The 22,446-nt window shown below is 41.2% G+C and overlaps 1 protein-coding gene across 4 annotated transcripts in view; it reads right to left on the reverse strand.

Annotated features, from left to right (window-relative positions):
• Nucleotides 1-4,438: 4,438 nt before the first annotated feature.
• The window catches only part of agrn (agrin), a 256,145-nt gene continuing 238,137 nt past the window's right edge, over nt 4,439-22,446 (reverse strand). For 2 of the 4 annotated variants that reach the window (XM_044351205.1, XM_044351207.1), the window contains 9 exons: nt 22,177-22,341; nt 21,017-21,128; nt 19,307-19,318; nt 17,249-17,365; nt 15,608-15,791; nt 14,698-14,785; nt 9,783-10,007; nt 7,554-7,657; nt 4,439-4,623 (listed from right to left, as the gene is read on the reverse strand). In XM_044351205.1, coding sequence (XP_044207140.1) covers nt 4,463-4,623; nt 7,554-7,657; nt 9,783-10,007; nt 14,698-14,785; nt 15,608-15,791; nt 17,249-17,365; nt 19,307-19,318; nt 21,017-21,128; nt 22,177-22,341 — 1,168 coding nt within the window. In that variant the 3' untranslated portion in view covers nt 4,439-4,462. The remainder of the gene's footprint in view (nt 4,624-7,553; nt 7,658-9,782; nt 10,008-14,697; nt 14,786-15,607; nt 15,792-17,248; nt 17,366-19,306; nt 19,319-21,016; nt 21,129-22,176; nt 22,342-22,446) is intronic. The other 2 variants (XM_044351206.1, XM_044351208.1) reach the window with 1 other exon arrangement.

The following is a 22,446-nucleotide window of genomic DNA, read 5'->3' on the forward strand; positions in this document are numbered from 1 at the left end:
CACACACACACATCATGCCGGAGATGACGCTTGTTGTGTGGTTTACCAAAATAAAATGTTGTTTTAGGAGATCAAATTGACTTTTCTCCTTTTTTCATAGGGAAGTATATGTGGTCAATTTTGACCGATAACACAACAGATGTAACAATAAGTTATTTTGGGAATTATTTTGTTTGTCAGACCATCTCATGGTCTTATTTGCCTGTTCTGTTAATCATAAGCAATAAAATAGATACATTGTGCCTATTTTAAACTAAAAATGATTTGTACATTGCAAGTTAAATGTGGTCTAAGGTACACAAAATATCAAAGTAAGTATATATTTATTATGGTTATTGATGAATAATTAGTCACTTAGCAGGGTGATAATTAATATTTTTTTTCAGTGCTTGTTAATGAATTCAGGTGTAAACCCTTTTCAAACATATTGGGAGGGTTACATTTAGAAATAACTACACTTGGTTTTCACTGACATTTAAACTGCTAATACAGTTAATCAAGTTGTACCAACAACAAAATTCAAGGCAATTAAAAAAAAAAAAATTAAAAACATTTTTCCAATAATTTGCTTATATTTGCTCACTTTGTTCTGCTTTGTTTTTTGATTGTTTGTTTTTTTGCTGCTGTCCTTATTTCTCTTCATTTCATTTCATTTTCTGTTCCCAAATTTACTTCTTTTTATTTTTACTTCCCTTTTGAAAAACTGGGGTTTCTGTCAGAGTTTGAGCTCTGAATGTTTCTGTCATCAATGTTTCTGCTGCAGGAGTCAAGTTAAAAAGTTAAACACACACAAACCCAGTTAGCAGCAGGTAGAGTTAGCATCAGCAGTTAGCAGCCTGTATCTCATATTCTTACATATTAAAATTTTGGCATTTTAAAGAAGTCAAAGTAACTTAAGTCACTAATAATAATTATTAATAGTAATTATTGGTAATAAATGTGCTAACTCAGCAAGCTAGCTGACTAGCATGGCAGCTGAAGGTAAAAATCAGCCTCTCAAACTGAGTAAAGTCAGTTCTTTTTATCATGTTGGTGTTTGTTGATGTCAAAAATAATTATTTTGATGAAATAATCAATTTGGAGGTTTTAAAACTTAAGATTGAGCAACATTTTATGATTGGTTACTTTCAAGCTTTTTCTGGCGCTTTCAACCGCATCTCATTGTCTTTTTCAGCAGATGTGAGTGCTTGGTTGTCATGGAGATGGCTCAGTTATCATTAAGTGTCTAGGTTCAGTTAGTCTCTGCTCAAGGATGGTGTTTGGTGTCTTAGGTCATATGCTGACAACTGAGACCTTGAGTTAAGAATATTTTTTAAACTGCTGCTTCCACGATCAAGAATGAACTTTCTTGCTCAACATGGCCACTGTAGATTATTTTGAGTCAACCCCACATACACCATCCTGCTGTAAATACTCACTGTTGCACCAAAAACATATTAATCCACAGATGAAAATAGTCCCAAACAAACGCACTATTTACTCCTGTTTTAGTAACTTTTACTAAAAACTGCAGCTGTTAAAGTAAACTACATAATCAATTAATTCAATTCATAAACAAATGAAACTCTACATTGATGGAGTTATGTTTTTAAAGAGTTACAAATTCAGTTAATGGGCTTGGGGATGAGTCCCACTGACAGGATAGGAAAGTCAAAGAAATGAGAGACGAACTAACAAATTTTTGGTTTTCTTTTGACAGAATTTGTTGATAACAAGGAAAATGCAGAAAATACATCAGCCTTACCCTTATCCTCCTTTTTCAAATGTTAAATAAATCAAAATGATGAAAGAATCGAGACGGCTGACAAGAATGGGCTCCATTTGGTTGACATTTTATTTCATGGTGGTAGGAACACAAGACAAAGGTCATAAAGTTAGTAATGTTCGGGTCATGCCACTTTTACTCGTTGCACTGCCCTTTGAGGAGGTTTGCGCAGTCAGACAGTAGTTTACAGAGGCCAGACATGGAGGGTAATCCACATGTAGACATAAATAAGGAACAGAAAATAGATTATTATTATTATGTATTGCTCATTTACATTATGGGGATGAGGCTAATACACTGGCTAAAGTAAGGAAACGGTTGTATGGATGACGTCTTTGTCACCTGCTTAGAGTCGAGGTGACCGGTTTTTAAGGCAATTCATTGTTTCCACCCAAACCATAGACTGCAATTGTCTTTATTGTTCATGAGTCCATACTGTAGGATGAGTCCATCCAAATACACAGGAGTCTCTCCTTTATTAAGTGTTACCACCTGCATGGGTCAAATTGAAAGAACAGTGTGGTAAAATAAGACCAGTCTAAGGTTAATAGAGTGAGTGCTGGAATTTAAATGTGTCTTGAGACAACCAGAGAAGGGTTTCCTGATCTGGTGTGGACACTCAAGAGCTTGATTATGCACAACACAGTTATAGCTTTAGGGCTATCCCTCCCCCATGTACATAAGTATATCAACGTGTGGGTGAACAGACAAGTCAGACGTGGTTCCAGTGTATATTACTAAAAACATAAACCTCCACAGATCACACATTTGCTAAATTTACACTTAAAAATTGCAGGGCTGTACAAAAACAGGTCGCTGGATGATTTCAGAAGGGAAACATAATTAAGAACTTAAAAAAAGAAAAAGGAACTAGTACAAGACCATTTGATACTCAACCACGAACAGGCATGATTTTGTCTTAGAATATTGCCAAGGATCTCATATCAAAACAAGAGTGTCTTTAAGTCAGTCATCGCAGCTTATTGTGGTTCAGCAAAGAATGTTACAGAATTCGCACTAGTAATACAAACCCATGCGTTACTATGTTAATTTGCAAGTAATGTAGGATTATACATCTTTTCCCATTTTCGCGGCTGTTATGGCTTCAAAAGGTCACAACAACATCAGTCTCTCTCTCTCACTCTCAACAGCCGAAAACAGATTCCTCCAGGAATGCTCCTGGGTCAAATACAAAAAGAAATTAAGTCTCAGGCAGAGTTTTTTGAAGCTTTTTTGTTTGTGTTGACGACTGACTGTTGTTTGGCAGGACAGTCCCAAGAGTAGTAGCTCTCCCCATGATAAGATCTCTCCTCGCCTCCTTTCTGTTTTTCTCCGTCTCTTCAGTCTTTGCTTTCAGCACCTCCTTAAGGTCAGATATGGTAATAACTCTTCCCATTATGCACCATTCGAAGTCCTGCAAAACTAACTGCTCCCAAGAAAAATAAAAAAAGATACAAGGAATGAGCAAACATAAACCAAGCTCTGTGGTTTCTGAAATCACATCAGTGGAAATAAGAGGAAAAAAAAGGAACATTGTTTTAGTCATTAGCCAAAAAAACCCATTTACAAAGTTTTTTTTTTTTTTTGGAACAAAATGTGAAATAAAAAAACAAACAAACAAAAACCAGATTCAAACCAACACTGCAGAAGTGCATGCATTTATAGTGGTCATATGTTCATCTGCTGATTGTAAAACCGAACGCACAATAGTACATGAGAAGCACAATTCCCCAAAGAGAACCCATCTTACATATTCACAGTCTCAGGTATTATTTATATACTCTATATTTATAACATTTATTCATGTCTATGGTTCATGTCTTGACTTATGACTAATGATATGCGAGTCATTGTGGAACGCAGCGCTCTCTCCGTCATGTTGGGTTGCAGTGTTAGTGAGTCATATTTCAAAACTAAAGGCTCTGATGGGATTCAGATCGAGTGGAGAGTTCTTTCTTTTTTTTGGGGGGGAGGGGGGAGAGGGGGGGACGCTGTGAGATGGGAGTTGATCGAGTGGTTTTGACTGCGTACTTTCTCACTGTAGCAGCTTGACTGATATCTGAAAAGTCCCATTAGGAAAATACAGCGGGCTACCGGGGCTGAATGCAGAGTTCCTTTACTGTAGACGCCAGCTGGCTGCAGCATCAAAGCGCTGCACGCACCGGTTACAGCGTACACTGTGTCCAGCTCTCATGGGGGAATGTTTGTTTATATATTCATGGATGTAAAAGGCCATGCTTGGGGGAATGTGGACGATAGATATGGCACCAAGACAAGGCAATAACCAGAGATCATCAGCGAGGTCCACCAGTGTTCAAGTAATGAGCGCAGAAAAGGAGCAGGCTTTTTTTTTGTTTGTTTGTTTTAAAACAACAAAACGGACAAGAATAAAATATCTCTTTTTCACAGAGATGCCTGCTTTTTGAAAAAGATGAAGGGCCAGGGCAGTAAAGAAAAAAAGAAGTATGTTCTGTGAACGGAGGTGCAGATTAAAAAAAAAAAAAAAAAAGAACAAAATATATAAAACAAAAATTAAAACAACATATTCATTTTCTTTCCATATAAAAAGCGATGAAAAGTATACAAAAATAGAAAATAATTACAGCAGGAGACATGGGCGCTATGGAGGGAGCGGGTGGGAGGGTATCTTGTTTTTTTTTTTTTCTCCATTTCTCTCAACATGTTGTCTCTGCCGGGTTATTTTGCGGCGGAACAGTGTAATATTTTGGGGCTGTTTAAGGCGTCTTCCACCAGGTGGAGCTCCACGCCGTCCACGACGACATCCTTGACGCAGCCGACAAAACCGGTGCTGTAGGCCTTGGGCAACCGACGGGCCACGGCCAGCTCCTCCAGACCACCTGAGGGGAGACGGAGGCAGAGGTTAATAAAATGATCAAAGAGCACCAGTGCTGTACATAAACACTCTAATTAAGGAAGAATTTCTAAGGGATAATTACTCCAGCAAGCTAAACTCTTCAGCCCTGTAAAGGCAAAAGTGGCAGCCAGTCCTGAATGCTTTAAAGGGCTGTTCCAGTGATGGATGTAATGACCCCTGCTGTGTCATCTTGTGTTGCTGTGCTGTTCACCTATCTCTGTTCACCCTGCAGGTGGATCATTAGTGTAACCTGGAACACCTGAAGGCCCCGGTGTGTTCCCAGGTTATTTAAGCCGGACTACAGTGCAGCTCTCTCTCTCTCTCTCTCTCTCTCTCTCTGTCTCTCTTTCTCTGAATCGCCGCCTCTCTGCTGCTGCTGCTGCTGCAGTTCAGCTCTCTCCCACAGGTGCCCATTTGTTTTGGTTATGCTGCTTTAGTTCTTTGCTTTGCTTTCATGCACTTTACACTATTCTCCACTCATACATCACATATACTACTGATACCATGATTTCTACACTTCATAGTGTAAATATTTAGTTAACTCTTTAATTTGATTTAATAAAATAAATTCTTTTTGTGAAAACTTAACACTGATGTGTCTCCCTTTTGTTGTGGCTACTTGAACCAGGTCATGACATGCTGTATGTTTCAAATGCTGGTTCCTAAATTTCATATAATGTAACCAATTGCAGCTGGCCCTAATGACATCATCAGGATTATTTTTTATCAGAAGTGACAGAGCCACAAGGACATTATACAACCTGTGACTAGTAAACTGGCCTTCATGTGTAAAATCAGCAGAGTGGCCCTTTAAAGATCACACACCAGGATAAGGGTTTGGATTTCAGAATAGATTAGACCTTGTAAATGCTATCAAAAAGCTGTACCTGAAATACTTCGGGAGAAACATTTTATTTCTGGTACTAAAGCAGTTCTTTGGTTTTGTCAGGTTGCATTATAGCCTTTGATATTTGGTATGATGACACCAGCTGATGGATATGACAGGATGACACCATGATCAAAGGGAGAAGACTTCAGCATGGCAACCACAAAAAAAAACTAAGCTAAGATAGACAAGAGAAAAGGTTCTTTTAATTTGACACGGTGCATAAAGAGCTCATAAATGTGTTATAAATGAAAAGTGGTGACAGAGTGTAAAATTATGAATACCTGACATCCTTATTATTTTTAATTTGTTTCCATCTTTAGTGCTGAACGCTCATTGCTGTGCTGTGAACTCTGCTGCTTCTTCTTCCTCTACTCCAAACAAACCAAGGACATAAAATGAATAATTTCCTGTCAAATAACCTGCAGCTGCTTCAGAAAGGTTAAAGGGCCAGTTCACCCAACATGACTCCAATGTGTCTCCATTGTGGTGAGGTGGAGGCCAAGGCCGCATGGTGAGATACCAAAAGGTAAATGAGAAAATATGTCTTATTTGGCAAAGTGACCTTTTAAAAGCGTATGTTAAGTGGATGGAAGTTGGCTCGCTAATATGTTTTTGACAGAAAGTATAAAAACAGACATTTATTAATATAAAAATATCATGGATTTACACTTCAAAGCAAATCTTTCAGCCCCTTGTACTTTCTATTTTGCCTTACTTCATTCTCACTTTCATTTTTTTCTATTTCAAATCATCCAAACCTATTTCTTTTTTTAAATTTTTTTAATTAAGTCTCTTAATGTCCTTTTTTGGAAAATTGATGACCTAATTGCTGGGTGTGTGGTTGGCTCCTTTTCCCCTTTGATGCTGTTTTGAGCTACTCTTTTGAGCCAGCAAAGCCAAAGTAGTCACTAGTCTCTTTCTCAATATGTCGGTGTGAAACGTCTTTATTCAGTATTTCATCAGATCTGCTGTCACCGGGAGAAAGGCTGACCCTTGTTTTTGATGTTTTACCTGGCTGCCATCCCTGCTCTTTTTCTCCTTCTCACCCTGTTATCCACACTGTCAGACTCCTCTTGCATTGTCTTTCTTTCTTTGCTCCATGTTAGTCTGACTCCTTTTCCCTTCTCGTTCCCCGTCTCCTTCTCTTCTCTGTTTTCCATTTTTTTTTTAATCTTTTGGGCTGAGAGTTCATATCCCTGTCGAGCTCTTTACATCCCCTGTCCCTGCCCCCTTTAATCGGATTGTGCGCCTCCGAATCGGGGATCGACAGGGCTAATTTCATGCGAGTTACAGATGAATTAATGATGAACAGTGAAAAGGGGATTTAAAAAGGAGAAGGGCTCTCAATGGGAGGCCTGTGTGAGGATTATGTATTCTTGCTGCAGGGCTCGCTCAGCACCTGTTCCACAGCACTGCTTCCCTGTGTGTACGTGTGTGTTTGTACCTGAGTGCATGAACGCACCTTTACATACAGCGTGTCTCCTAAATGTCACTCAGGCTGCTTCCCTTCTCAAACCTTCCTCTTCGGCGCCTTACGCTGTGCATTTTAAATAAGAGTCTGACTTTATTTCGGCGCCCTGTCTTCAATGTTATTTCCTCAGAATGTTCAATCCTGTTGTGCCGTGTGTGTTCTTTCGAAAACGATTTCTCTGAGCCAAGTTCAGACCAAATTGAACTCAAGGTAGATAACAGGCAGACTTTGGTTATTTTCAATTCAAGAGAGCAGACAACTTTTGAGTTAGTCAGATAGCCTTTCATTGCTACACTCAATACCTGAATAGGCTTAGACATTTTTTTGGACAAACTGCAATCATTTTCCCCTGCCAGGGACTTTGCTTATCCTCTGCAATGCCAATGAGTTCATTGCTCATTTTTGGCAGTCTTCTACCAGTGACAAAGATGAAAAAGTACTACAGAATTACAAGTATTCCCCTGGCTTGATGTATAGCATTTGTAGGCACGTTTTCAAGTCTGAATGATGAATCTTTTTTTTTTTTTTTTTTTAAACACGCGTGGGCACCTACCCAACCAGAGCGCTCCGTCTGTGTCCAGCTGTGTTGCTGCCAAAGGCGATGACCCTGTTACCGCTGCCTCGTTGCCAACCTGTAGAGAGCCGTCTCTGAGTGCTCTGAGGAGGAGAAAGAAAAAGAGAGACGTGCGGTTGCGAGTCAGTCTGATGCATGCATGTCACACTGAATAGCTGTAAATTGCAGTTTCATTTAATCTGAAGCATCAAGACTCCATTGCTCTACTTGCCAGCACACTAAGCACTCACATAACTGCCTTTGCCAAGCAGCGTCCTAAATGTGTCTGTCTACCAGCTAACAGATGTTTGTTAGAGAGCCTCATTCATTTTAGGTGGCTCCGCGCTAAGTATTAGCACACACTTAAGAATTGTGACGAGGGGGCTAATTTGAACCCAGCAAAGAAGGTTTCCAACAGAGAGAGTGTCATTAAAGGCAAGCCGCAAACACAGATAGCTATGTAACAATGTGAGCTGTACGCCGCATGCTGAGATTCACACCATCATCAGCATCTAAAATTATGTCGTCTCACAGCTACTCATGGGGTCTCCCTGTAAGCCCTGGATGAATTTGGCCAAATCCCTGTTTGAAATGGATGTAGCGGCTTTTCTAGGATCGATTTTTCTTGCCTTACATGATGAAACCAATCTAATTATCCCCCATTCACAGCCATGTTGAAAGTAAATGTTCAGCAGCACTAAGGCTGAGATCACATGAAAGATGTTAAATGAGTCATTTTCAAGCAGTTAATTTGTTTCTAATGAAGGAATCCATTAATATGACGTCACTGTGTGCAAAACCTATTGCACGCTCTGCTTCTTTCTACACCTGGAATGATTACCCATGTGCTAAATTAAAACTAGTGTTATTTATTACTGTATATACAATCACCAAGCACTTTATTAAGAACACCTGTGCAATCTAATGCAATCCAGCTTTGCCTAAATTGCCTAATATTTTGCCCCCCCCTCATGTATGTTAATAGGCTGGACAAAATATTTGGAACACTTTTCAATATAATGCAGTCCTGTACAAAACCACCACCCACTACGACCTCAATAATAAACATAAAGTGGAATTATCACCTTTCTGACAGTGTCAACAAAACTGACTATCCTTTGTAAAAGTATATAAGCTTCGTAAAAGTAGAATTTATGACAAAGCTGTTGTATTGGATTGCATTAGATTGCACAGGTGCTAGTAAAGTGCTGTGAGTGTGCACACATACTGTGGGTATATGTTTGTGCACAAAAATGTACGATATGTCTACAGGGGATGGATTACCAAGTGGGGAAAGTGGGCAACTGTGCCAGGAGCCCCAAAACCTCCAGGTTTACTGTGCAGCTTCGGGTTTGTGGTAATTTGATTAACTGTAATTTTGATTGAGAATATGGGAATATACACTACTAGAGCACAGAGTCAACTCACATGATCAGAGCATGAGCTTGACAACCTGTCTTGAAAAGAGAGTTCCTGTGTTGGATTCTACTTTTTAAGCCCTTCAATATTTCAGCTCATACTGTGCATATTGCTAAATTAATTTGTTAGCACAAATTATTTCACAAGAACTGGAATACTGCACTATAACGATTCCTATTGTTTTATTTTATCTACTGTATTTTTAAATCTCATTTTATTCTCTTTTTTAAAATTGTTTTTCAATGCATTTGCCTTATTGTATGTACAACACTTAGAATTGCCCATGTGTTTAAAGGGTGCCTATATAAATAAAGTTGCCCCGCATACTGACTGTGGGGGGTTAATAGGAGCACAGCAGCTAATTTTCACCCCATGTTCCCCTAGCATGTATGTCCACAACCATAATGTCTTTAAATAGAATCAGTGTATGCAATTAGTATAATGTATGCACATACATGTTCTCATGAATTTATTTTAGTCATTTATTTATTTCCTGTGTACATTTCCTATAATATGCCAATATGTGTTTAGATGTTAGCACATGTTCTTCCTTCCTGAACATTCATTAATGCATCTAAGCAATTTGATGCGCAGTGTGTCATTCTCATGCATGACCAGGCATGAAAATAACCTTAATCTGAAACTAATCAGAGTCATCTCGGTGTAGGGGATCGCTGTGTAGCAGAGGATTCGTGCAAGAGATCACACAGTTTGCGGCAACACAAATACAATATGGATTAAGTATAATCCTGATCTAACTGTAAAAGCTTTCACTCCTGATCCCCGACTACCTGCCATCTCCCATCTTACCTGCTGGCCTTGATGCGTATCCAGCGGTTGGTGTTGACACGCACGGAGGAGCGCAGCACCACGGGCTTGGAGCCCAAGTCGTACGTCATCTGGACGTGTCCGTCCACGATGGCCAGAGCGATGTAGTCTGAGCGCTCCACACCCTTCCCGCTCCACAGCACCAGGCCCTGAGTTGCCTCCGTCCGGATACTCAGCTCAAATTTGTTCACCAGCAGAGCCTTCTCACTAGGAGAACAGAAAATACACTAGTTAGCTTTTGATTAAATTCATCAAAAAGAGTTCTAATCTCTGGCATAGCTGACGCAGCTCAGTAGGTGGTTTTATCTTGTAGTTGCATGTGTGAAGCAAGGGACCTCTACTGTTGTCTCAAGGTACATCACCCATGATTCAAGCGTGACATGTGGTTCTTTGTAATCAGAAAGCTTTGTAGCTGGAGCTCTACAGCCTCATACTAACAGAGCTACAGTGATTTTTGAGGAGAATCAGGATGCAGACTGAGTTTAAGAGTAGCAGGGGGCTGTTTTACTATTAGCTTTCCTACATCCTACTGAGCTTGAACTGCATTGCTGTTCAGGGCTTCCTGTGTTGCTGTGTGTGTATGTCTGTGTGTGCGTGTGTGTGTGTGAGTGAGTGAGAATGTGTGCATGTTGTTTAGGCATCTGTTTGATCTCCAGTTTCTTGACTACTGCAGCTGCAGGGGTGATTAGGATGCGGAGACTAGGCGACTTCCATCTATCCATAAGAGGCACTGTACGTCACTGTCACCGCCGTGTGAGAAAATACACACCGTGAAGTGCCTCTACTGTATGTGTGCATCACACAAACACCATCACACATCATTCGTGCCTGCATAAAACACCCTAACAAAGTCCCTCTGTTCTTTGTGAGTCCCCAGCAGAGATACAGTAGACATCCAGAGAATCATACCTTCAGTTTGCCTGCGTGTGTGTGTACGATTGTGTGTGCACGTCATCAATCAGCATCTGTGCAACTGCCAGCACATCTGCCAAATTGATATACTTTCAACCTCTTCAAGGATATTTAAACACAAAGACAAAGACAGGGTGAGGACACATACAACAAAGAACCAATGACACATGGATTACAAAAAAAAACAACAAAAACAACAGCAACACAGAACTGGAGACAAAGATTAGACAAAGACAACAAGACAAAGGAGTCAGCATAGCAAACACAGAAGCTCATGGGAGTACAAACAGGACAGGAAATGGGAGGGAACTTCTCCTTACACTGTAAGAAGTATTTTCTCATTTTCTCAGTGTTTTTTCTATTCATTGATGGGCAAGAATAAGAAGAACATCAGGTGTAGAAGCGGTGGGATGATATTTAACTTTGGAGTACATTGACTAAGGCAAGCCAACTTTGACAGCTCAGGCCAACAATAACGCTGTTTCACCTCAGCAGAAATGGGGAAAGAATCCAGAATCAAACTTGATTTTCTCCTTCAGAAACATGCTTAGGTTGGAAACTTTGACCCCCTTGATTAACTGAATCTGCTGAGGTAAACAGCAAAAAAAAAAAGAGTATGATTTAAGAGTATCATTTTTTTTTTTCTCCATAGAGAGAGAAAAAAAAATCACAAATACAGCTCAGTGAACCCTCTCTTGGCAAACCCTCAAAGAGCTTACAGGGACCAATAAATCTCCATCGGAGCGGCTTGTCAGTGATAAGGTCAAGGTTATTAAAAGTGCTGAATATATCATGAATAAAACAACGCCGGCGCACAGCGTTCTAACTCTCATATACACCACTGACTTCATAGATTTCTGTTGTGTTGCTGAGTCTTTTTTTGTAAATGGAGGGGTTTTATCTACCTCTTATATGTATTCAAATTCTGAGTGAGCTTCTCAAGAGTGTTATCCTCCACTTCGACTCTAGGTGGCAGTAGTGGTTAAAATAATGAAAATCCATCAGGGAGGACAGCTACTGCAAAGAGGCTGCAGCTCTGGCTGACTCTGTGCCGTTATCAGAGCTCTGAACATCAGAATTAATTGAAGCGTACGCAGAGGCTCTTTGTGATTCATATTGGTAACTCTATCCCAATAATGGAAACAATGTTGTCTCTGTGGAGGAAGATTTAGCCCTGTGAGAGGTCGGGGAGGGGTTGTCTGGAGAGAAGGGGCGGATGAGGAGGCAAGAGGCGAGTGGACGGCACCAATGTCTAAAAAGCTTCGAGAGACTCACCTCTGGTCAGATGGGTTCTCCACAGACTCGGGACTTAAGGGAGCAGGGGAGAAAGTCAACGGCATGCAGTTTAAGCGCAGGAGGCCAGAAGGAAAGAAGGAAGGAGGGATGTTGTGAGCCCACTGGGTGACTCACAGAGGTCTAGCTTAGACCTAGAGCTGCAAAAAGCATAACTTATCTGCTCTACTACAATATCGACCATGTCAACAGTCGATAACTACTGTTGTGTGATCATAGGAAGTGTGCAACTTAGCCTTGATCACACCGCAACCATAAAAGGAGGCTCTCAAGGGAATCGCTAGGATCAAGATGGATGACTAATGTGCCAAAATGCCCTGGGATCAAGCATTTTTTAAACATGAGCATCAAGATTAAGTACATTCATAGTCAGTGTCCGCACTAGCACAAAGGCTACTTTAAGTCAGCGTCCAATTATTGGACAACTACTTTATATTTATGGGGTTGAACGCCACAGTGCAGCAGCAATTACCTTCTGTCAGAGATGAAAGCGGTGAATGAGAAAAATTGGGCAATTGTCAAAAAATGGGGTCAAGCGCCATATCAGTTGAGAGTCATGGCTAGATATGATTTGTCACTGAAATAATGGGGCTTGAGCAAAATCGACCTGAGCTTTCAGATGGGCAGAACGAGATGAGCGATCAAAGGGTGCTGTAAATAGTAACAGAAGCATTAACCCAAGGTGAGCATTTGACATTTTGGCCTCACCCAGCACTTAATGGCCTCTGGAGAAATTTATTCATTTCCTTTACAAAATCAAATCATGCTGAATTGATCGGCACGCCTTCAGAGTGCAGCACCCGGGCTCTGGTTTGCTTAGATTCAGGCTCATTGAGGCTCTTAGTAAATGTGACATCCATTAAACTTTTGACAGTGTGGCTCCAAGGACCACTGTCCCCTCCTGCTAAGTGAGATTGATGCCCATGGCTACACACTGCAGAGAGATCTCAATTGGAGGTCTAATCTACAAAGGGAGACAAATCTGTGATTAACATGTCACTGCCTCTCGGTATGGCCAACTCCGTAATTATTCACAATTACATTTAGATATCTGGCAAAAACGAAATGACAGAAGCCCTGGCATGGATTGGAACTCTGGGCTGAATCCAGTCAGCTTAATTTGAGATTAATTCTGCTTCGCCGCTTTGTGGGATTTTTTAAAAGAGGTTACTTACCGAGCTAATGAGCAGGAAGAAAAACCCTTAATAACTAAGTCATGACACAGGGCTTTCCCATCCGGAAACTCTACAGGCACCAGAAACTAGGTTAAGGGGTATTTAGTATTTAGTCCTCTTGCAGTTTTCAAGGGGTCTCATTCATTTCCCACATAACAGATAATGCCATTCAGTGTAAAGTGCATGGCAATTCATTTTGTTTATGAACGAGTTACAACCATGCATAAAATATTGCACATTCTTAGTACAGCAATTCATTTTCTCTGGGGGTTGAGCACAATGCTTAACATGCACACATTCATGCTTCCCTTTGCACTGGGAAAAAAAGAAAGGACCTAATGACACTGCTGTTGGAAATAATGGAATCTGTCAAATTAAATTATGGATATGGAGCTTGAATGAAAATCTGACTTTTACAGCAAAGATGGTTTTTGTGTGAACAAAATCAAGACAGGAAACTGAATGTACTTTAATCTCTTCGGTTGGGTTAACTATCGAAAATGACCTTTTTCGTTGTTGTTAGTCGGGCTGGATTTGAAGCTGGGCAAACACCCAGTCATAAAGTCTACTTACTCTGGGATCTCATTGGTCAGTTGGCTTGAGTGAAAAGGAAAGACAGTGAAGGACATTTATATGAGACAAGACACAATGTTGACAATGACAAGGGAGGTCAGACTGAAGGACAGAACAAACGACAAAGCACCTGGAACGCTCAGCTCGACAGCAAAGATACACATAAAGACACACAGATCCAGCCAGTTGTTTTTGAGTGAGTGTGAGTCGTGCGTCTCCATGGGAGTGTGATGATCTGCAGGCTGTGGCCCGGTTTTCACACATCTGAATGTTTGTGTGAAGAGCTGTGAGACGGAGATATAGAGCCGTATGCTTGATGTCTTTTCAGGTTCATCACGTAAACATTTTTGTTTATGCCAACCTGGAGGTGCACTCTTGCCAACCTTCTAGATGGCGGGAGTAAAAATGTCTCATCAGATGCCTAAAGGGACAGCATTTCTTGGATTTTTTTTTTGAACACCCGCTCCAGAAACCATGCTACACCGACGTCATCAGCTTTTTCCCTTAACAGGGTGTTAAAAATTGCAGGCGATGTGTCTTCAGATGCTAGCTACATGGAGAACAGTCATACACAGATTCAAAATGGGATCATAAGTTAAATCATGCATGTGTACTTATTGTCCAGTGTCAGTGTGCGCTAAGCAGTGGACCACAGAGCGAACTGAGTGCGCTCAGGGCAATACTGTGATTGTTAAAGTTCTCGCTAATTAGTGAAATCCTGTCAAAAGCGGAGCAGGACTGCCATGGAAAGAGTGGAAGAGCTCTTAGCCAAGTGCCTAGTTCACCCTGAAGCCCTCGCACTGATGATATCATCAACACTGTCATCATGGCTTATCAAGAGAAGAGATGGATAGACGGAGGGGTTATTTGGCTAATAGCTGTAACAATGGAGATGTTGGATGAAACTGAATAGATGTGGATGTTCTCCTTGTCCTCTTCCTTACCTCTTTGTAACAGCATTGTGGTACTCGATGAACGTCCGCCCATCAAAGGCGATGGCCTCGGTCTCCCCGGCAGACTTCTCGTAAATGGCTGTGAAGGAGAGGGTGGGAGGAGGAAGGATTGTTCACAGGATGAGATCACACCAATCAATAAGACGGAGGCTTCAGTTATCAGAGCTGAAGGCAATGGAGTGTGAGCAAATGGGGCGGGCGGGGGGGGGGGGGACTGTTGGTGCGTTTGTAGTTTTAATTAATGTAAAAGGGACAGCCGGCCACACGCACAAGGTTAATGGCGAAGGCAGTGACTGAGTATGTAAGACAGATCGGGCCAGTGTGAATATATGTCTGGCAGAGTGACATGAAGATGATGAAAGGGATACGCAACTCTTCAAAAGAGCATTTCATGAATATTCAATTGATACCTTTCATCATTTTCATAATTGCCGCTTTAGTTTGAAATCAATACATAACAATACTGACATAAAGGAGACATGACAAGTCTTATAACAACATTATTACCTTGCCTAGAGAGAACACAGTGGAGGCGAAGGTCTTTTTCGACAGAAAAAAATGAGATGAAGGGTTCACCTTCCATAGAAGCAAGCTGAGAACAAACTGTGCTACATAAACCATGGCTGATTTCAGTCCCACTCACATTATGCTTTGAAAGCACTGCCATTTATCCTTTTAGAATACAACCAAACAAATGTTGGACGAGGAAGAAGAACAATTTGTACAATTACATCTCAAGCCAGCATGTGTTGTTAGCCATGGGGTTACACTTATGCCAATCATATTGATCGATATAAATGTATTTGTGGTATGTCTTACTATCTTATGTGGCTCATTGACGGGCAGAAGAATAAAGAAAGGATAAATAATGAAGATGCCAGCGATGGCCACGGATACTCACCGTTCTGACAGTGTCCCCCTGAGAAACCGCTGAGGCAAACGCACTCGTAGGTGTCCAGCTGGGGGTTGCAGCGCCCGCCATTGTGGCAGGGCTCCTGGGAACACGGATGTTCTTGGAACATGGCAACGTTGCTGGAACGCTGGGCATTCTCCTCTCTGAGGATGGGCGTACCCATCAGAATGATCTGGGAGCAGGAAACAGAGGTTTAATGGGGCACTCCACTAATTTTGCACATAGTAAAGATGAGCTTAGTAGTCACATTTGCTACTACTGTACTCAGCCTCAACCCTGATGATGTCATTGGATGGTCCAACAAATAAATGCTACTAGTTCATTATTGGAGATACAGACTCCAAAACCTTTGCAGTTTGACCCTATAACTCGGACCAAAAACAAGGATATCTTGGCCTCTGCTGCTTTGATTTTGACTATTCTTTTGAAAATGTGTCTCTTGTGAGTTCCCCAAGGTAATGGAAGTGTAATACTACATCACTGAAGTATTATATATAATGCACATATAATATACTACATACTCCAGTAATGTTAACACTACTGGTCACTACTGGTGCAGGTCAGACACAAAATCTCATATAGGAACTAGCACAGACAATTTTGGACCAAACCGCCCGCACACTTTGGCTGACACACAGTGTAATCTTACAAATCAATTCTTAAAAACAATTTTCAGAGCCCTGTGTTTATGTGATACTCTTGTATTGTTTCATACCTTTCTTTACAGGGTTACCTTTATGAGTCTTATCTTACTTTTAAATCTCTTACTTCTGTTTTGTTGCTTTTGTTGTCAAATTTATCTGATTTAATGTTAAGCTCTTTAGCAAAACACTTGAAGATTATCATTTGTTAACGCTCATGGTTCCTGTCCAGAAGAAAGCATCAAGTTATAGGGCTTTATGTTTTCTGATAAATTATCATTAAACAAAATAATCACATCATCACCAAAGGACAAGAAAATGTGTACAGTGATACTGTTGATTCTTCACGTAAACACGAGCTCCACACCAACACTACACAGGAAAATGCCTTCGAAATGAGTTGTTTATACAACACACACGTTAAACAGCACATCAAACTGAGAATGCAGCGCATCTTCCTCATAATTAACTATTCCCTACAGGCCAAGTAAGACAAATGCCACATTTAGCTTTTGATTTGCTCGAAACTGTCAAGGGAAAGTTTGCAGAGGAGAACTGATGACAAGTTTGTGCAAACAGTAACATCCTGCCTTTGTTCTACTGGGTTATTTTTGGCAATCAGAGATGAGCTTTTTGCTGGAGAGTGGAGGAAAAAAAAAAACTGGAAGGCTGTCAGGGAAAGATCTGAGAAAAGTGGAATGGAGGGACTTCAAAATGTGCATTCTATTATTAGTACATGCTAATCCAAATGAGCAGAGCCACTGCCCGTCATAGTGTGAGCTTAGGATGGAAAATTACAAATATGGGGGTCTGTAGTATGACAGCTGGACAGCTAATAACTCATCGTTTGACTTTGCTACTGTATGTCTGGGGGCAAGAGGACCCAGAGTCATTATAATAACATATTATACATCATACATCAGTAGAATCCACAAGCAGAGCAATGACACAATACTCCTTTAAGAAATAGCGGCTTGTAAACATTTACCTTTTGGATTGTTCCCTTGAAGCCATCTGTGAGAGCAGCGACTCTTGCCAGCCGGCTGTAATCGGGAGCTCCACCGACAAAGAGAGACTCTTTCAGGTTAAGATCTACGTGCAGGTTCTGATGAGACAGGACACAGAGGTTTCAGCTGGTGAGCTAGAGCCGTGCAAAACTTGAGAAAATCTCCAGACGTATCTTTAAAATCGCCAAATTTAAACTTTCCTGTACCCCATCTGTTTCTTCAATTTCTCTCAGGGGTTTTCTATCCGGGACATAGTGTTTTATGGTTTTACTTTAGTGAGTGGAGTTATGTGTTTGTGTCCAGGGAGCATGAAATAAGTTGTATCCTTTAAGTCCAGATATAAAGAGTGAGATTAATATACCGCATTTGCAGACATGTCACAGTCATATATATTGTGCCATTAAAAATTATCCATATGGTAGTTGGCAGACGCTTAAACTGCACCTCCTCGCCTTCCTTCCATGTCAATACACTTGACACATTACAACATAATTGATTTCTATGTCTCTCAGAGAGAGTGGTCAATTATCCTCTATCTGTGAGACATAAAAAGAGACTACAAAGGGAAATCACGAGCAGGCTGGACTTGAGATACGGATGGTTCTTTGCAGACATCTCTAATGAATGGCTGATTATAAGCAGCGACCTTTCAAACAGTTGAGTGTGGAGACACATTAATTGAAATTCATTTGCGTGGCAGAGTGCTATGAAATTCGATTCTTTCCACCAAACCTTTGGGACAATTGCTTTGCATTAGCAAGGTGCTGCTTCCTTCTTTTGCATGGAAGAGCCGGCACACTTCAGAAGGAAGGAATTAATGATCTTTATTTTATGTAGGGCAGTAATTGCCAGAGGGGTAAAGTGGAGTTAATTGCTGGAAAAATGATGGAAGGGGCCAAATAAACAGGCTTTGTGCAGGCAAGCTGGCACTGGCTCGGCTTTTATTTAGGATGGGATTTGGAGTGCAGGAGGCAGCGGTGCTTGGCTGAGGCCTGGGGCTGTGTCACTGCACCTTGAGCCGCTTCCAACAGAGACAGGGCAGGGACCTTGGCCAAACCTGCTGGACCCAGCTGTGGCTGGTGCCTCTAAGCTTAGCCAAAAGTTGTCACCAACTGCAGGGCAGCCACCTCAGGCTCTTTATGTAGGCCTCACTGTTCTGCAACACTCACTTATTCTGCAGGTAAAAGTCAAAGATGCAAAATGAACCTGTTCCCCTGGACTTGTGGTTTTTGATGTTGTTTGAAATGTAACACCTTTATAATGTGGTGCCCAATGTAATACCAATGTAAAGTTACTTTTCTATGACACTAAAGTGAGATTTCATGCAATGAAATGGTGCATCATGTTCTGTTTTGTCTCAAACAGGTAATAATATGCATCTGGTGAAGAAGAACAGCTGGTTCCATGAAGTGAATCTTACTCTGTGATGCTCAGTGAGTGCTGTTTGTGTTGTTATGGGCGAGCAAGTGGGTGAAAGAGTAAGCGACTTTATGGTATTATGGAGGATTGTTCCTGTTTGGAAAAAGAAGTGAGAGCAGATGACAAAAGAACAGCTTGGCTTGGCTTTACACCCCACCTTCTCCTACGGTGTATTCCCTCCCCTTCGCTCGCCTCCTCTGCCTTCGCTCTCACTTTCGACAGCCACACGGCACTGGCGTGATATCCACACCTACGCCAGACTAATGAAGACGTTTCTTTGTCGCTAAAAACAATGGCCGTCACAAAGAGGACTGCCTCCTTTCCTTCTTCATTCCTGCCTTCCCACCCTCTTCCACCCCCACAGCAGATGGACCGAGGTGAAAGCCAAACCGTGTTCTTTAAGAGCATCTCTACTTCCGTGCTGTGTGCGCGTGTGTATGGGCTTATGAAATGGCAAAGTTTTTCTACAGAACTGGCACCTTTAAAGCTGCCCGCAGCTCTGCAGAAGTACCTTTATTCTGTGCCGTTGTTGCATGGAGAGATGGGGGTGAGAGGACATACAGTAGTGAATGACTCAAATGAAATATGGGCTAAGGTGTGACTGGGACTTGTCTCATTACCTTGCGTGATTTCTTATTTCCAGACAGCACATCATAGAGAAGGAAAAAAATAGGGAGGAAGAAAGTTATTAGGGGAAAACTAGTAAGTGTCTGTGCACAGAGAGGCATGCAGAGCTAGGCAAGTGCAAAAGCCCACAAAACACACTCACATATACACACCGGACACATCTGTGAGAGCATTAAACATGGCTGCAGTGTAGCACAAACAAGTGGGATAAGTACATTGAAAAAGAATATAAGAAAAGTGAAGAACCATTTTTTTTTTTTTTTTTTTGGACATGCCCCTTGCATATAGATACTATATATGTACACATGCGACCATAAAGTTGTGCAAGTGTGTTTACATTTTAGAGAGTGAATGCAAATAAGACAGCGAATCTACGAAGGCCATGCATGAGGCAGATGGTGCCATTAAGAAAAGATGAAAATAAAAACTTCATGGATGAGAGACTGTGAATAGTGCCGCTTAACCCAACCTCATTTACAGACTCCTGTCATTCTGTGAGAGGTGAGGTAGATTTGTATTTCTCTCATCTGTATGTATGTGCCTTTGAAAGTATGTATTTCATCATGCTGGTAGTCTGAGCTGTCTTTGATAGCATGAACACCCCCAGCATGCCATATATATATATATGTCCATACATGTGTCTGTGTGTGACTACCTTTGATATGATAAAGTGAGCAAAGTGTACTGTAACTCCCTCCTAGTTCTTAAAGATGGAGTAGGAGAGAATTAGCTGAGAGCCATACTGGACAGGGTCTCTGCATTGAGCTCCATAAGTAGTCTCAGCTCATCCCTTGTGTCTCCTCACCCCCCTCGCCCATCTTCGCTTTTCCCTTGCTCTCCTCTTTTAATAAGATTTTCTGCCTCTGTTGCTGGAGTAAAACACAATTACCACCCGGACGATGGGAGGCGGCGGGGGAAGGACAGAGCAGTGAGAGAGAGAGAGAGAGAGAGAGAGAGAGAGAGAGAGAAAAATAAAGAGCGGAGTGTTGCGTCTTAGATGATGGAGTTGACAGAGTGCATGTTCGTGATCACAAATTACACTACTTAATATAATTGGATGACTTAGAGGCTTATCAAACTATTAGATCGCCTTCATTTGGAAGCGTGTACCTGCTTTATTGGTCTAGACGCGTAGCTGGAGAGTTTCATTACGCTCTTCTTGCTGCTGCTATCTCCTTTATCTGCCTCCACCTCCCAAGACACCAACTCGAAGGATGAATATATAAAATTGACTGTATACTAGTAGTATAAGCTATTTTTGCTTTCTGTATGCAACACCAAGTTATATATCCAGTATGTCAGCAAGCTGAAAGGCTGCTGTGAGTTTTAAAAAAAAATTACAGCACTTCCAAAATTAAGACAGGTTGTCAAACTGGCGCTCATCTAGGGCTCTCCCTCTTACCTTGACGGATGTCGGGAGATAGCAGCAGATTTTCAGCAAATCAAGCTGGCAGAACCACATGGCGTGAAGTGGTGTGGAAAACCTCAGCAAAGGGAGAACATTTGCTGATTCAACTATGCCCGAAGGGCAAAAGGGATCACTAAAGCTTGAGGTTGTGGCGATGACGTGATAAGAGCACGCAGATGATCAAATACAAGTATATACGGCACAAGCAAGATTAAGCATAGCTTATATCCATCAACCCTGCATGCTAAAAGCAAGATAACCATGAGCAGGAGCTTGTTAGCTTGCTCTTACTTACCGGTGCCTCTCCTCGGACAGGGTCCTTCTTGTTCACCATGATCTCTCCTTTGCGGTTGGAGCGTTCCAGGTCGATGACGTTCCACACGTTAAGCTGGATGGGTTCCTTACTCCTGAACCACACACACACAAATACACACGACATATATTAGGCTCATTAAAAATACACTGTAGCTATAATTGAACAAAATACAAAAGCTCAAAGTTCAACTACCAAGATCTTTATTCTGTGTATTTTCTTTTTTCTTTTTATTTTATATATATAACATTCATTTTACACTACAAGTTGATGGGAATAGGTGGCACTGGGCAGGTGAGACTCTTGAGGGACCATGACAACATGTGATGTAAGGGTCAAGCGACCAACGGATGCATCGGTAAGCTACAAGACATGTTTACATGTAGCATCGGAGGACCCCTCAATGGAGACTAATGCATCGTTCACGTCATGTGAAAGGGAAGGCAGCGATGGGAAAGCTTCTGATGTTTACCTCATACGAGTGTGAGAGCAATGATTACAGAGTTGGTCATGTGAGGGTTAGAAATACTGCACATTTGTTTGCCTTTTCTGGCTGTAACATAACAACATTATAAACAATGATGGAAACTACACTAATCTATGACTCTGGATTTTCATCACTGAACTGTATGAAACTATCTGAATGAGCAAAGTGATTCTTGATATTCCTCTCTCTATTCATCACTACCTACAGTAGACTACTTGTACTGTAAGAAGGGAATCAAGGTTTGCTCAACAAGCTGCACCCTTTATTTAGATTTTACATCCAAAGCAATGCCTTGTTTTTAATGATTTAAATGTGAATCTTGTGTGCGTGAAAAATGTATGAACTGGACTTCAAAATGTGACATTGCAACCTCCATGGATATTTATGTAAAAATAACCTATTTATTCACACTGTGAAAGCCACGTGTCATGCTCAGGCTATATTACAGTTCTATTATCACAGAAAATGTATTTTTTCAGGTGGCCGTGTCATTACTGGCTAAACAGAGATTTACTGGAGATCAGCTTTTTTTTTTTTCCTCACAGAAAATGGTGTGAACATGCCCACAGAATAAACCACCTTCCACACAGGTCACAAGTCACACAGATTGCTGCATTGTACATAAAACCTTCTTGGACTCTTTGATCATGCTAACCTGATGGTAGCAGGTCCTTTGCCCAGGTCGTAGCGGAACTCCAGGATCCCTTCATTGAGGGACAGAGAGATGAAGTCTCCTCTTCCGTCCGTTTTTTGGCCGTTGTAGAAGATCAAACCGTTGGAGTCGTTGGCCATGAGAACCACTGTCATGCTGACCTTTTGACTGAAGACATAGCACAAGCAAAGCTGGTAAACACATGCAAGAGCCAGAGATATACAACTATAGATATCCATGGTAGAACAACATATGCTTGTTTTCTTACTTTTG

This window comes from Thunnus albacares, chromosome 5 (assembly GCF_914725855.1).
Source record: "Thunnus albacares chromosome 5, fThuAlb1.1, whole genome shotgun sequence".
In the NCBI taxonomy this organism is placed as follows: Eukaryota; Metazoa; Chordata; class Actinopteri; order Scombriformes; family Scombridae; genus Thunnus; species Thunnus albacares.